Source organism: Saccopteryx bilineata, chromosome 3 (assembly GCF_036850765.1).
Source record: "Saccopteryx bilineata isolate mSacBil1 chromosome 3, mSacBil1_pri_phased_curated, whole genome shotgun sequence".
Taxonomy (NCBI): Eukaryota; Metazoa; Chordata; class Mammalia; order Chiroptera; family Emballonuridae; genus Saccopteryx; species Saccopteryx bilineata.
This window is the reverse complement of record NC_089492.1, coordinates 234432420-234448544: the sequence shown is the minus strand read 5'-3', so window position 1 is coordinate 234448544 and position 16125 is coordinate 234432420. Positions and strand designations below refer to the sequence as shown.

Genomic DNA, 16125 nt, shown 5'->3' with positions numbered 1-16125 from the left:
CACACAAAAAAAACAGTACAGTGTCTGTGGGGAAAGGAATTAGAGTGAAAAAGGAAAAATAGTTCACATTATTTCATGTAGGGAGGGGGAATTGACAAGGCTTTAAATGTAATTGGCTTTGCATATAATGACAAAATTGGGGACTTCAGTTAAGTCATATAAGAGTCATGATTTGGTCTTTATAATTATGTGAGTTTGATTTTTTTTTAATTGGTAAAAGAGGGTATGTAGGAATTAAGTATGGTTATTTTGACAATATTTGCATCCAATAGGAATTATATTATAATTAGGATAATAGTAATACAAAGTGGTCATTCAAGGTGTGTTAGGATCTTTCTGTATATCAGGAATAAGAAAAGTATAGTATCATTTATAGGAATACATAATTATTAAGTGTCATAGAAGATTGCTAGGCAAACTGAAAAGTTTTGGGAGCATTTTTTCATGAAACATTCAGAAGGGATGACGATTGGGACAAAACTACAACTAAATTTGTGGTTCTCAAACTGCAAGTCCCTCAGTCAGTATTAATGTCCTGGTAAATCATGCTATGGTTTTCTTAATTCCCAAAAGAAATCAAGATAGTATACTTTTCTTAATGGTTTTATTTTGTAAGTCATTCTAAAACTTTGATAATTTGTTAACTCCTTTGTATTATACTGTAGGATACCTAATTTAGCAATTAAATACTTAATTATTTTATGTTTAATATCAATGTTATTGTTTCTCAGAGAATACAATAACTTCTAAGTGCTTTGCCCTCTGACCTGACTTGCTGTTTCACTCATCATAGTAAATATAGGCTCTCTTCAAGTATTCTTTGAGGCAGGATACCTACTCTTTCTGAGGCTGTGACTCAACAAAGGGCAGTAAGAGTACACTGCATTGGAATTAGCAGGCCCAGGATTCAAATTCCACCTTGCCACCTACTGGCTCTAGGAGTTTAAACAAGCTACTTAACTCTCTGAGCCTCAAGTTTTCCTTTTTGTTCTTCATAGAATTTTTTGAAGATTAACTGAAATAATTTATGTGCAGTGCATAGTATTTGGTACATAGTAAGCATTCAAAATATGGTTCTTATTCTAAAAATTGTGGGAGGTAACATTAACCCAGAGCTTTTGGCATTTCCTTCCCCCTCTAATCTGTATTTCAACAAATGAGCAATGTATATCACCTTGTTTTACTTATTGGTATTTATATTGGAGTGAAATGGAAGGGTAGGTGCATCTATTAATACTTTTAGGAGTTTAAACTTAAATTGACCTTTTAATGTTAAATAATTAATTCATTTGTTTATTAGTAAACAATGCTTCTGCTAACACAAATCCATGTTTGACAATAGCCAGATGTGGAATTAGTTTTCACAATATGTATGCCCAGCATTTGTAGTCTATTATTAAAGGGCTGACCTATTGAGTACAGCAGTATTCCTCAACCACCAGGCTAAAAATAGATTTGCTTACACATCAGTTACCTACTAGTTTATTTTTAATTCTGCTGATGAGTTCTGTATACAATTTTAATACATTTTGTTTTTATATTTTGTGTTATTTCATATAAAAGTCATCTAAGTAACTTAAGGACAGTTACCTATAAGAATAAATTTTCATGGAAATGTTAATAGAAGAATAATGTTCAGCTGTGGCTTTATTTTCATTAGACTATATATTCAAATGACTATTTCATAAGACTATATTTTCCTCAGAGGCCATAAGGGTTCATACTCATTGGTTCTATTAAATATCAATCAAATGATTAAGAATTGTGACTTTTTCCCCACAAAAGATAATTTTTATTTGATATGTCCATTGATTTTTCACAACTCAAGTTTTATGTTTAGATGTTTTAATGTTTTAAATGCTGTATATACCTTTTAAAATCTGTACCTCCCACTCCCCAGTTTTGTAGTTGTAACTGTATAGAGATGAGACAGGCAAAAAATAATCCCTTAAATCCCTTAGAGAAGATTTGGGGAGCGGGTTATGTGTAAGGGCAAGAATTTCTAAAAACAATAAACAGTAATTGATTTGCATAGCTTTGGTGCTTCATATAGCATATATAGTATATTAGTATTAAGATACACTTAATTTGATTTACCAAACTTTTAAAAATATTCTTTACCAGGAGGTTCAGCAACATCCGATGACCATGAATTTGATCCATCAGCTGACATGCTGGTTCATGATTTTGATGATGAACGAACATTAGAAGAAGAGGAAATGATGGAAGGAGAAACAAACTTCAGTTCTGAAATAGAGGATCTTGCAAGGGTAAATAACAGTAAGAACTAGAGGATGAGCTTTTGTAAGTTTATTGTGGAGAGAAGAAATACTTGAAATTTTGGTTCTCTACCTGTGTTTGGGAGAAAGGGGATGGTATATACAAATGATACTGAAAATTCTGTGTGGTCATAGGTGGGATGTTTAAAGTTTGAAATGAATGGCCTTTTTTTTTTTAAGGTAACTTTATTATGTAAAAAAGTTCAAATAGTTTTTGTTTTGTTTTGTTTTTGTATTTTTCTGAAGTTGGAAATGGGGAGGCTGTCAGACAGACTCCCGCATGCGCCCGACTGGGATCCACCTGGCACGCCCACCAGGGGGCGACGCTCTGCCCATCTGGGGCGCCGATCTGCCGCAATCAGAGCCATTCTAGCGCCTGAGGCAGAGGCCACAGAGCCATCCTCAGCGCCCGGGCAAACTTTGCTTCAATGGAGCCTTGGCTGCGGGAGGGGAAGAGAGAGACAGAGAGGAAGGAGAGGGGGAGGGGTGGAGAAGCAGATGGGCGCTTCTCCTGTGTGCCCTGGCCAGGAATCGAACCCGGGACTCCCGCACGCCAGGCCAATGCTCTACCACTGAGCTAACCGGCCAGGGCCTCAAATAGTTTTTTAAGACACCCCATGTATCGGGTCAAAATGGATGGTAAGGATCCTAATTTTCTTCTTACATACCATATGTCCTCCCAGTTACTGTACTTTTTATTTTTACTCCCCATCACAGCCAAAATTAAAGAGTTGTCATCTTTCTCATTTCTTGTTTATGCCATAAAGTGCTGTAGATTGTCTCTGCCCCTTCCTATCCAGAGGACCAATAATTTTATTATTTCCATTGGTCAGTTTTCTCTCTGTTGTCAGTGGTGTTTGACCCAATTTACCACTCCTTTCTTGTACTTAAATTCTGAAATAACCTACTGTCCAGTTTTTCCTATTTCTTTCTATTCAGTATCCTCTGTAGACTCATCTTCCTTTATCCAGGGTTTAAATTTGTAATTTTCCAATTTTTAGTTCTGGACTTTCTTTTCTTTCGTTTCTAGATAAGTGCCTTTCAGAATGTAGGGTGAGGGTCAGCTGCTTCACAATCACTCTTGGACTTAACTGGAAAATGTGGATTTCTTTGCCTCTCCCTAGGCCAGTGGTTCTCAAACTTCTTGAAGTAGAGATGCATTTAAAATCCTACAAATAATTGTAGGCGCACTATATACAAATTTCTGAGAAATATGCTATAATAATTAAGTCAAATATTAAAGAAAAAATATATAAAGTCCAAGTGTGCTTTTATGGTAATTAAATGAAATAAATATGACAAAATTAAATTTCTCTGACATTAAAAATCATTTTTATGTTACATTTTTTGAGTTATGCTTTTTAGAATTTGTAAAAAAGGGGTAAAAAAAAGTTATTTTTTTATATATATATATAGATACATTCTTAGTAAGATTTAGTAAATTGGCGAGTCCCAGTGTGAATGTGTTAAGTTTTTTTATTCTTGTGTTTATGAGAAACATGAGCCTGATGTGTCCTAGCAATTTCTTCAATGTTTGGGCATATATTTGAAAGGCAAACTCTCATTTCCTTGTCAATACATTGAAGAATTCCTCTCTTTTTACTCTTTATTGTGTTGAGGGTAGAAAATTCTAATTCATGTAAATAGGATCTTGAAAATTGTAGTAAAATGTTCAAAGCTTTTTTAGATATTGCCAAATATTCTTCTTTTATCGAAATCCAAAAGGCTTCAAAAGACAATTCCTTATGTTTAATCATCAATTCAAAACCCTCACCATACATATCATCTTAACTTTATACCAAACAAAGGATAGAAGAAACTTGCCTCCAGTCTTTCCGGGGAACATGGGGGTAGTGTAAACCAGTGGTCCCTAATCCCCAGGCCACAGACCGGTGCTGGTCCACAGAGAAAGAATAAATAACTTACATTATTTCCGTTTTATTTATATTTAAGTCTGAACCATGTTTTATTTTTTAAAATGACCAGATTCCCTCTGTTACATCCGTCTAAGACTCACTCTTTGATGCTTGTCTCATAAGTTCGACAATTATATTTAAAAATACCACAGTTTTTATGCCGGTCACATAATTTTATTTTGTGCATTTATTTGTCACACCCTAAAGGCCAGTCCGTGAAAATATTTTCTGACACTAAACCGGTCTGTGGCCCAATAAAGGTTGGACCACTGGTGTAAACAATCTAGCACCACAGCTTAACAGCCTTTTGCAACCTAATCAGGCAAATGAGGTGGGGGTGTTGGGCAGACTGTTAGCTTACAGCCAATTTTCCCCAGCTCTGTCCCCAAAAAATCTCAACTCCAAAAACCCTGTTGGTTTTTTGGGCCTCAACAGGCACATATTTCTCTGGAATACCATAGGGCGCACCTGGATATTTTCTATGGTGCACCAGTATACCCTTGGCGCACACTTTGAGAACCACTGCCCTAGGCATACTGAGGCAGAATCTTGTGGGGAAGGGGAGAGTGTTTGGGGCTTAAATCTATATGCACATAAAATTTGGAAGTTACCAAAACTATTACAGGGTCTGATCTATTCTCATGGTCTTTGTAGGCTGAGTTTCTTAGTTTATTTTTCTAATATTAACATATTCTCTGCTTCAGTTTTGTATAACCATCTATTTGATATTTCTGGTTCAGTATCTCAATAAACATCTTTAAATTTTACATGTCCAAAATAGGACTGTTGATTGATGTTCTCCTTCTCTACTGTTTCTTCCCTTTCTTCGTCTCAGTAAAAAAAATGGTATTACTGTATACCTTGTTGCCTAAGTCAGAAACCAGAGAACATCTTCATTCTGGATACCCATCCTAAACAAATAAGCCTATCATTTCTATCTACAAAAATATCTCTTAATTAACTCTTCATTTCTGCTGCCACTTTCTAACCCAAGTCACCATTATTTCTAGCCTAGACTGTTGCAGTAGCCTCCTAACTACTTTCTCCATTTCCCCTCTTGCCACTCTTCGCCAGTATATTTACACAGCAGCCACACTGGTCTTTTTCTTCAAAATATTAGTTTATTTTAACCTCCAGTTTAAAACTTTTCAATGGCTTCCTATTATTCCAGAAGAAAATCCAGGCTCCTTGACCTGGCCAGCAAGGCCACCTACATAGTACGGTTCTTCGTCCCTGTATTACACTGCCCCTGTCAGGCTACTCCATAGCCACTAAGTGCTTTTTTTGATGTGCTGGTTTCTTCCTGCTTCAAGGCTTTCAGCTTATTCCCATTCTGGAATATGCTATCCACCTTGGCTCCTTATTCTTTTAAGTCTGAACTTAATGTTGTCTCTTCAAAATGGTCTTACCTGCCCCTTGATTAGTTGTTTTTTTTTTTAACCACTGTACTTATTTCAGTGCTTTTTAATACTATTTGTAATTATATTTATTTAATTTATTGTCTATCTCCTATTTTAGTTCCATGAGAGGACAGACCATGTCTGTTTTATTCACCAATCAATGTACTTTATATTACTTAGCAAGAGTGGTCACTCAAAGTTTTGAATGAATAGATAAATCAATCAGGTATGGTCAAGTTAAAATTATTCCATATATGATCTGCTGTGGTCCATGGTAAAAAGAACATAAGAAATAAATAAGACATAGTGCCAGTCTTGAAGCATTTGGATACATAATATAATAGAAAAAAGTGAATTCTTATGTATTTATAGTAATGAAGACTAATCTGTGTTTCAGAATTTTAGTTTGAAACTTTTAAAATATACATGTAAAGAGCTGGAAAAGAAGTCATATTAATATTTAGTGAAATCTGGTCAGATGGTTTCACTTTAGATTATTTAGTGATTAAAGCTGGCTTATTCCACAGTGCCAAAGCAATTCAATATATTATTTAAACCAAAGAACATAGTTAGTCTTAGTGGCAGTGATGTATATGGTCATGTACCACTTAGCAACAGATACATGCTCTGAGAAATGTGTCATTTGGCATTTTGGTCGTATGTGAACACAATTAGTACACTTACACAAACCTAGAGGGTATAACCTAGCACACACCTAGGCTATGTGGTGTATTACCATTGCGTGTGTGGTCCACCATTGACCGAAACATTATTATGACTATAGTTTTGAAAACTTTTCAAGAATAGGTTAAAAAGCATATTAAGAACCTGAAGTCAGGCCCTGGCCAGTTGGCTCAGTGGTAGAGCGTCGGCCTGGTGTGTAGAAGTCCCGGGTTCGATTCCCAGCCAGGGCACACAGGAGAAGCGCCCATCTGCTTCTCCACCCCTCCCCCTCTCCTTCCTCTCTGTCTCTCTCTTCCCCTCCCGCAGCTGAGGCTCCATTGGAGCAAAGATGACCCGGGCGCTGGGGATGGCTCCTTGGCCTCTGCCCCAGGCGCTAGAGTGGCTCTGGTCGTAACAGAGTGACGCCCTGGAGGGGCAGAGCATCGCCCCCTGGTGGGCAGAGCATCGCCCCTGGTGGGCGTGCCAGGTGGATCCCGGGTCGGGCGCATGCGGGAGTCTGTCTGACTGTCTCTCCCCATTTCCAGCTTCAGAAAAATACAAAAAAAGAAAAAAAAAAGAACCTGAAGTCATAACTATGGAAGAGGCTGGAAAGCCATTCAAAAGACATAGATAATTTGCTTATCAAAAGAAACAAATGACTTAGTAATCACAGTCACTTCATATATTCATGAAATGGAAAGGCAGTTATTTCTAGTTATTTGCCTCTATATACAAAAATTTCTATCACTTTAGGTATATTTTCTTATTTCTGAATAACCCATCCATTAGATAGAAGGAGGAAATTTTATCATTTCTATCATTTCACATTCTGTATTACCCAAGTAACTAAGTAATTGCTCAAGAGGAGATAAGTACAGGTTATAACAGATTATGAGATGGAATAGTTATTATTTTCTATTTCAGAAAATAGGCTACATTTAATTTAGTGCAAAGTTATTAATAGTCTTTGCTAAAAATTTTGGGCGTGTGATTGTCTTTTCCTGTTTCTCCTTTATTCTTCCTCCTTCCCCATTTCCTAACAGCCCCCCAAGTTTGCTTTCAAATGACCATTCCTTAGGGAAAAAATAATTAAAATAGAATTATCTATAGGGGACATAGAAGGGAAGAGACAGACAATCTTTTCTCATTCTTTTCAACAATATAGTCTTATACCTTCTCAGATACTAACTTTTCTCAGAACAGATAGGGTTATGTAGCACAGAATTAGCAGTGTGTTCATCTGTAACCTATAGCTAATCTAGTTCAGGGCCAGTGTGTTGGATTTACTGTAGTTATAAACTCTTCAGGTATGAACCAAACCAAATTGGTTTCTGTTTTTATTTAAAAAGTAAAGCAAGCCCTGGCTGGATAGCTCAGTTGGTTAGAGCGTAGTCTCAATATGCAAAGGTTGCCAGTTCAATCCTCAGTCAGGTCACATACAGAAACAGAGGTTTCTGTGTGTCTCTCCTTCTCTCTAAGATCAATAAGTTTAAAAAAAAGTTAAAAAATTGAGCAAGATTTTGTCCTGATTTGCTTTTATAGAAGCAAAAGATATGTTAGGAATTGATAAGTGGTTTTTCCTGGCACTTTTGTTGCATAAAACAATGGACTTTTGATGTAATTGTGGCAGAATTCTAACAGTTGATTCATTTATTAGTAATCAGTAACTGCATAGCCTGTGTTTTTTTTTTTTTTTTAGCCTGTGGTTTTAAGTTTGTTGGATTTTTTTTTTTAAGTAAAAGGACAGGAGGCAGAGACAGACTCCCACATGTGCTCTGACCAGGATCCACTAGGCAAACCCCCTACCTAGAGATGCTTTGCCCATCCAGGGCTGCTGCTCTGTTGCTTGGCAACCAAACTATTTTAGCACTTGAAGCGTAGTTATGGAGCCACCTCCAGTGCCCAGGGCCAGCTTGTTCTAACCATTTGAGCCATGGCTGCGGGAGAGGAAGACTGGGTGTGGAGGTCACTTCTCCTGTGTGCCCTGGCTGGTAATCGAATTCAGGATGTCCACACACTGAGCTGATGATCTGCTGAGCCAACCGGCCAGGGCCAAGTTCATAGAATTTGAATTCTAAAATTTGAAGTGAAAACTAGCTTTTCATAAAGAAAGCACTGATATGTGCTTCTGCATTTATTTGCATGAAGCTTACCAATATAAAACGTATTTATATTTTAGTTATATAAGTTTAGCATTTAAATGTTTTGTTAGAATTAGTTATACAGGTTAGAATTTGTTGTGGTGATCTTAATAAGGGTGTCAGAGTTACTTCCATAGTAAATAGGCTTTTGCTTGCTGGGAATAGGACTACGCAGGTTACTTCTGATTTTCAAATGCACTCTTAAAACTCATAGTTTTACAGGGGAATATCTAGGCCTCTGGAACTCGGGTGCCATCAAAATATGTTTTATGTCTCTGCTTTTCTACATGGTGATGGCTTTTTTTTAGACTAGTTTTCTTAATATGCTGTCAAATCCCAGGTCTCCCAGATTTACTGCTTGAGATAGTCTATTTATTTCTTTGTTGTTGGTAAAAACCTGGAAACAAACTATAGCCAACCTTGGGTCATGTTCCCATTCCAAACCTATATTAGAGAATGCAGTGATTTCAGTTGGATCAGGTGCTATGTGATCTAGGAGGCGAGCTTTCAATCAAAGTACATGCTTGGAATGGAGAAAAGAATATTACTGTGAGAAGAATATAAAAATAGAAAGGATGGGAGCAGACAATAAACGATTCTTACATACTACTTGCTAAATCTTTAAGTATTTCAGTTAGTACACAGTAGGAACACTTATTTGAATTTGAAAAAGAGGATTCCTCTGCAAGATTGATTTTGATTTTGATTGTAGTTTTAGCCCAGTGGTTGCTGTAAGATCTTTACTTTACACTTTAGATCGAATAAGATACTTTTTATACTACTTTCAAACAGAATGTTGTATTACATAGTGGGTCATGATTATTGCTTACTTAGTTGTTGCTTTGACTCTTGCTTACTAACTTGATATTGGATGACAGAAGTTAAGGGAAAAGTCACCTGACAAAGTGGTGGTGTAGTGCATAGAGCATCGGACTGGGATGCAGAGAACCAAGGTTCGAAACCCTGGCGTTTCTGGCTTAAGCGCCAGCTCGCCAGCTTGAGTGTGGGGTTGCTGGGTTGAAACCCAAGGTCACTGGCTTCAGCAAGGGGTCACTCGCTCTGCTGTAGCCCCCCAGTCAAGGCACATAAGAGAAAGCAATCAGTGAACAACTAAGGTACCACAGAGAAGACTTGATGCTTCTTATCTCTCTCCCTTCCTGTCTTTATGTCCCTATCTGTCCCTCTCTGTCATCAAAAAAAAAAAAAAATATATATATATATATATAGATAGATAGATAGATAGATAGATATAATTAAGGGAAAAGTTAATATCTAAACAGAAGCATAATGCCACTGTATGCTTTGTTTTTATATTAAGCATTTTCTTTATGGAATAGGCTAGGATTATTTTATTTATACATGATAGAACCCACCTAGAACTAACATTGAGAATAAACATTTAAGACATTTATTAGAACTTTTTAAAGAACTTGTTTTTATTATTTTTTGGTAGTCATATAGGCCCTGGCCAGTTGGTTCACTGGTAGAGTGTTGGCCCATTATGTGTATGTCCGAGGTTTGATTTCCAGTCAGGGCACACAGGAGAAGCGACCATCTGCTTCTCTACCCCTTCACCTCTCCCTTCTCTCTCTTTCTCTTTCTCTTTTTCTCCCTCCCTCTCTCCCTCTATCACTCCCTCTCTTTCTCTTTCCCTTCTTCCCTTCTTCTCTCCTGCAGCCATGGCTGGAATGGTTTGAGCAATTTGTCCCCTGGCACTGAGGATAGCTCTATGGCCTTGCCTCAGGTGCTGAAATAACTCGGATGCCAAGCAGTGGAGCAGCGGCCCCTGATGGGCAGAGCATCGCTCTGAAAGGGGATTGCCAAGTGGATCCCAGTTGGGGTGCATGCGGGAGTCTGCCTCCTGCCTCCCACCTCTCACTTAATTAAAAAATGTCATATGAATATGTATCTGGATTCAAGATATGTCTAGAACCATGGATTAAGTGTCTCCAGGACTTCTTGATTCACCCATGGTTAAATCCTGTTGATTCTTTCTAGAAGGACTCTTTTTCTTTTCTTTTCTTTTTTTTTTTTGACAGATTCAGAGAGAGTCAGAGAGAGGGATAGATAAGGACAGACAGGAAAGGAGAGAGATGAGAAGCATCAATCATCAGTTTTTTGTTGCAACATCTTAGTTGTTCATTGATTGCTTTCTCATATGTGCCTTGACCACGGGCCTTCAGCAGACCAAGGAACCCCTTGCTCGAGCCAGCGACCTTGGGTCCAAGCTGGTGAGCTCTGCTCAAACCAGATGAGCCTGCGCTTAAGCTGGCGACCTCAGGGTCTTGAACCTGGGTCCTCTGCATCCAAGTCCGATGCTCTATCCACTGCACCACCGCCTAGTCAGGCTCTTTTTTCCTTTTTTTTAAGTGAGAGGACGGAGGCAGAGCCAGACTCCCACGTGTCCAGACCAGGATCCACCCAGTAAGCCCACTAGGGGGCGATGCTCTGCACACTAAGGAGTGACGATCTGGGGCCCTTGCTCCTTTGCAAGTGGAGCCATTTTTTAGCACCTGAGGTGGAGGCCTTGGAGTCATCCTCAGCACCCAGGGCCAAACCGCTCCTATCCTATCGAGCCATGGCTATGGGAGGGGAGGAGGACAGAAAGAGAGAGAGAGAGAGAGAGAGAGAGGCAGATGGGTAGGGGTAGAGAAGCTGATGGTTGCTTCTCCTGTGTGTCCTGATCGGGAATCTGCAAGGACTCTGAGTTTTTTCTTTATCACAGCCACTCATTTACCTAGTTTAGGTTTTGATTATACTATGCATCACTTACAGCAGTGGATTCCAACTTAGATCTTCTTCCCTGGCAAACTAAATCACTCCCTGCTTAAGTCCATCTTGAACATTTTGTTGTATGAATGATTTTCCCTCAGCCCTGCTGTAATGTCAGTCACTGCTCAACAGCTACTCTCAAACTGAGTCCAAAGTAGAATATGACAGAATGTTTTCTTTTTTTATTAGAAATTAAGTAAAACTAGGGAAAACAGTTATAAATACCAGCCCTAACATTCCTTTTTAGTTATTTCCAATATCCTCTGCTCTAACGACAGTATCCTACTTATTCATTTTTGTTACTGTCCTTGTATAGTTTTTTCTGACTTATTTGACTTTTTTCTGTCGCCAGTTCTATTGCTGTTTTTTCAAATTAAAGCAGCTCTCCACATGCACTGTGATCAATCACTTTTGACTCTCCTCTGTTCTCTGCCTAGTGAATATTGAGGGTTTTGCTAATTCTTTTTCTTTTAAGAAATAAATATAGTGAGTCACACTTCTCAAATATGTATCCAAGAGGGAAAAATCTTAACCTAACCGAGGATGTCAGACATTCCACATTCCTGACAGTGGTATAAAAAATAAAAATTTTTTCTGTGCAGATAGTATGATACCTATTCTTTTAACACATAACTGAGCTAGATGGCAGTGATAAACTTTATCAGAGATAATGATCGAGCTTTATTACCTCACACTAGAAAGGCTGATTTGCAGGTATTTTATCTTAGAACTGTGTGATAAGTGGTTCTTAAGATGACCTTATACCAGCTGTATCTGTATCACCTGGCACTTACAAAAAAGAAAAAAAGAATGCACATACTCAGGCCCGTATCTCAGCATTCCAAGATCAGAAACGATAGACTCAACAGTCTGTTGACATAAACTCTCAAGGTGATTCTGTTGCCCTTGAATTGACAGACCAAGGAGTAGAGAGCTTGAGGACATTTATTTGGTACTTTGCATGTTTTGTGAGATCTCTCACACAAAGTATCAGTTAACTTGGTTGTAAAAAAGCAGAAGCCATACTAACATATATTAGGATAATTTTAAAGATGAAAGAAATAGGAAACAAATTTATCATTAATTTTTTTTAAATGTATTTATTTTATTGATTTTAGAGAGAGGAAAGAGACAGAAGGGGGGAGGAGCAGGAAGCATCAAACTCCCATATGCCTTCACCAGGCAAGCCCAGGGTTCCGAACCAGCAACCTCAATAGTCCAGGTCGGGGCTTTATCTACTATGTCACCACAGGTCAGGCAAGCTTTTCATTAATTTTTAAAGTCCATGTAAATGTTAGTCACAAACTTACACTAAAGTGTTTTTCCTGATTTGGCCATTATTCATACAAATGACTTCAGTGGCTCTTGTTGGTAGTAGTGACTTCATTTGTTAAAACCTGCTTCTGATGTGTGGTGCAAAATGAGTTTATGGAAAGGGTGAGCTGGGCTTAGGAGGCCTGGGTATTATAGTAAAGTGTCTTTAGGTACAGATGTCTCTTGCTTGTTTTTCTGAAATTTTTTCTATAAATAAAAGTAGCAAACTCTCCCATCCAGTACTTTTAAAAATCTAATAAGATTGTGTGGTATTTTCACTGTGCTTTTTTGTTTTCTCTCTGAAATGCCTGGCACATCAAAGATACTTTATGGCATCCGTTTGTTGTTATTTTGTATAAAATCCATCTTTTCTTTGTCTTTTTCTTATTCTACTTTTTTATTGATTTTGAAGTTCTGTTTTACTGCTCAAATCTTGGCTCCAAATTTTTCCAGTTTCTGTCTCGTACCACACCCTGTGTACATGGACCTTGCATGTTGCAAAGACTAAATCCTCAAACTCCTCAAACACTGATATATTACACTATGAGTATGCAATATGAGATGACAGTTAAATATGCCAGCTGGTCATTCAGCTGAGGAGGATAATATACCTTACCTGACATAGTTACCACTTCTCAAGCTGTGGCTGCTGCAGGTCTTAGGGCTTTCAGTGTCTGTTCTCTTTCAGAGACATTAACAAACTAACTTACAACTAAAACATACATTTATAATATGAAGTGGGAGTGTTAAGTAGCATTTTCTTTTTTTTTTTTACAGGGACAGAGAGAGAATCAGAGAGAGGGATAGATAGGGACAGACAGACAGGAACGGAGAGCTGAGAAGCATCAATCATCAGTTTTTCATTGCAACACCTTAGTTGTTCATTGATTGCTTTCTCATATGTGCCTTGACCGCGGGCCTTCAGCAGACCGAGTAACCCCTTGCTCGAGCCAGCGACTTTGGGTCCAAGCTGGTGAGCTTTTGCTCAAACCAGATGAACCCATGCTCAAGTTGGTGACCTCGGGGTCTCAAACCTGGGTCCTCTGCATCCCAGTCTGACGCTATCCACTGTGCCACCACCTGGTCAGGCAAGAAGCATTTTCTTGCTATTTTTTTTTTTTAAGATTTTATTTATTGAATTTTAGAGGAAAGAGAGAGAGAAGGGGGAGTGGGTAGAGCAACTTATAATAGTTGCTTCTCATATGTGACTTGACCAGGCAAGCCCAGGGTTTCAAACCTGTGACTTCGCATTCCAGGTTGTTGATTTATCCATTGTGCCAGCAGACCAGGCTCTTTGTATTTCTTTCTATAGGAAGACTTTAAAATTCAGTTCTTGCACATGAATTTGGAGTGGTGGGAGTTAATTGTATGATCTAAGTGGTTAGTGTCATCAGGTTATCTCATTCAATTCATTGTACTCATCTCCTCTACAACAATGTATTTAACACATGGGCTAGACTGCTGGAGAAATATAAAACATGCCTTGTTTCAGGATTGCCCTTTCGCTACTTTCTAAACTGACTCTGTTGAGGTGTGTGTGTGTGAGAGAGAGAGAGAGAGAGAGAGAGAGATCAGGTGATTGGATTAAATTTTCTTTTTGTAATAAGAATTCTGTCATGTTTCCCTGATACTTCATGCCAGTAATCATTCATGTAGATTACTGATTAGATTGAGGACCTTCTGCAGGAAATTGTTCACTACATATGGATATATTTTTCATTTCACCTCCAAGATACGTTTTTCTGGTTTCGGGGGAGGTCCCTGGCTAAGACAGCATGGTATACTGATAAGGGTATAGACTTTTGGAACTAATCTTGAAATATAGCTACATTAGTTGTAACTTACGTGATTTTTGGAGAAATGGCTTAATTTGTCATCCTTAGTTTTCTTACCTGTAAAACGGGGATATTACCAGTTTTGTAAGGTAGATAGTAAGGATTGCATAAGATGGCTTTATTTATAGTTATAGATAACCCCAGAAAAGAATATATGAGTAATGCAATTCAGTGTCATTCCCTGTATTATATCATTGCTGTTATAATGTATCTGGGCTGGGTGGGCTATAAATTTTATCTCTCTTCTGAGTGTTAACTTAGTCTGTTTCTTTTCTAATTATTCTATTTCCCTATTCCCAAATTATGTATGGTACTCTTTTTTTTTTTTTTAATTCATTTTAGAGAGGAGAGGGAGAGAGAGAGAGGAGAGACAGAGAGAGAAGTGGGGGAGGAGCTGGAAGCATCAACTCCCATATGTGCCTTGACCAGGCAAGCCCAGGGTTTCGAGCCGGCGACCTCAGCATTTCTAAGTCGATGCTTTATCCATTGTGCCACCACAGGTCAGGCTGTATGGTACTCTTAAGTGTGAACATCCATACATAGTTTTAACTGATGGTGTACATTATCTGTTAGCAATTTCAATTGATCAATCTCCTATATTCTTAAAAGACTAAAAATTTCTTCAAGCTTTCAAAATTATTTTCAGTTTCACATTCTTTGATTTGAGAATTCTTGATACAGGTCTAAGAATGCTGTGTGGAATGACAGATATTTGAAATATAGTAATATAAAATATTCCGAAATTAACTTTTTTATTTTGGTTTATTTAGGAGGGCGACATGCCAATTCATGAACTTCTTAGCCTTTATGGTTATGATAGTACTAGTCGACTACCTGAAGAAGATGAGGAAGAGGAGGAAGAAGAAGAAGGTGAAGATGATGAAGATGCTGATAACGATGATAACAGTGGCTGTAGTGGAGAAAATAAAGTAAGCTTATACATATATTTTTAAAATTATAATTACAGTCTTTATTGTCAGTTATAATTTTTGAATATTTTCATTTTGACTTTTTTTTTATAATCTGTCTTTATTCTTTTTGATTTTTTTTCTTCTTTTCCAAAGGAGAGGAGGGAGATAGAGAGACAGACTCCCTCATGCTCCGGACCAGAATCCACCTGGCAATGCCCATGTGGGGGCGATGCTTTGCCCGTTTGGAGCCATGCTTACAACTGAGCTATTTTTAGTGCCTGAGGTGGAGGCTCCACAGAGTCATCCTCAGTGCCTGGGGCCAATGCACTCGAATTAATCAAGCTATGGCTGCAAGAGGGGAAGAGAGAGAAAAAGGAGGGTGAGAGGTGGAGAAGCAGATGGTTACTTCTCCTGTGTGCCCTGACCAGGAATCAAACCTGGCAGATCCACATGCCAGGCTGATGCTTTACTGTTGAGCCAGACGGCCAGGACTTATTCTTTTTTATTTTAAGAGTAATACATTTAAATGATAAAAAATAAGATATTTCCCTGGCTGGTTTGATCAGTGGTTAGAACATTGGCCTGGCATATGGATGTCCCAGGTCTAATTCCTGGTCAGGGCACACAAAAGAAGCAACCATGCTCTTTTCCTCTCCCTCTCTCCACCTTCTTTCACCCTTTCTTCTCCCACTCCTCACCCTATTCCCCTCTGGCAACCAGTGGCTCAACTGATTTGAGCGTTGGCCCCAGGTGCTGAGGATAACATGGTTGGTCTGAGCCTGTCAGCCTCAGGTGCTAAAAATAGCTCTATTGACTTGAGCATTGGCCCCAGACAGCTTGCCTAGTGAATCCCAGTTGGGGTGCATATGGGAGTTGGTCTCACTATCACCCCTC

The 16125-nt window shown here is 38.4% G+C and overlaps 1 protein-coding gene across 11 annotated transcripts in view; it reads left to right on the top strand.

Annotated features, from left to right (window-relative positions):
* MIER1 (MIER1 transcriptional regulator) overlaps positions 1 to 16125 on the top strand; it is a 58931-nt gene that overhangs the window by 18908 nt on the left and 23898 nt on the right. For all 11 annotated transcript variants that reach the window (XM_066268927.1, XM_066268926.1, XM_066268925.1 and 8 more), the window contains 2 exons: positions 2125 to 2270; positions 15091 to 15249. In XM_066268927.1, coding sequence (XP_066125024.1) covers positions 2125 to 2270; positions 15091 to 15249 — 305 coding nt within the window. The remainder of the gene's footprint in view (positions 1 to 2124; positions 2271 to 15090; positions 15250 to 16125) is intronic.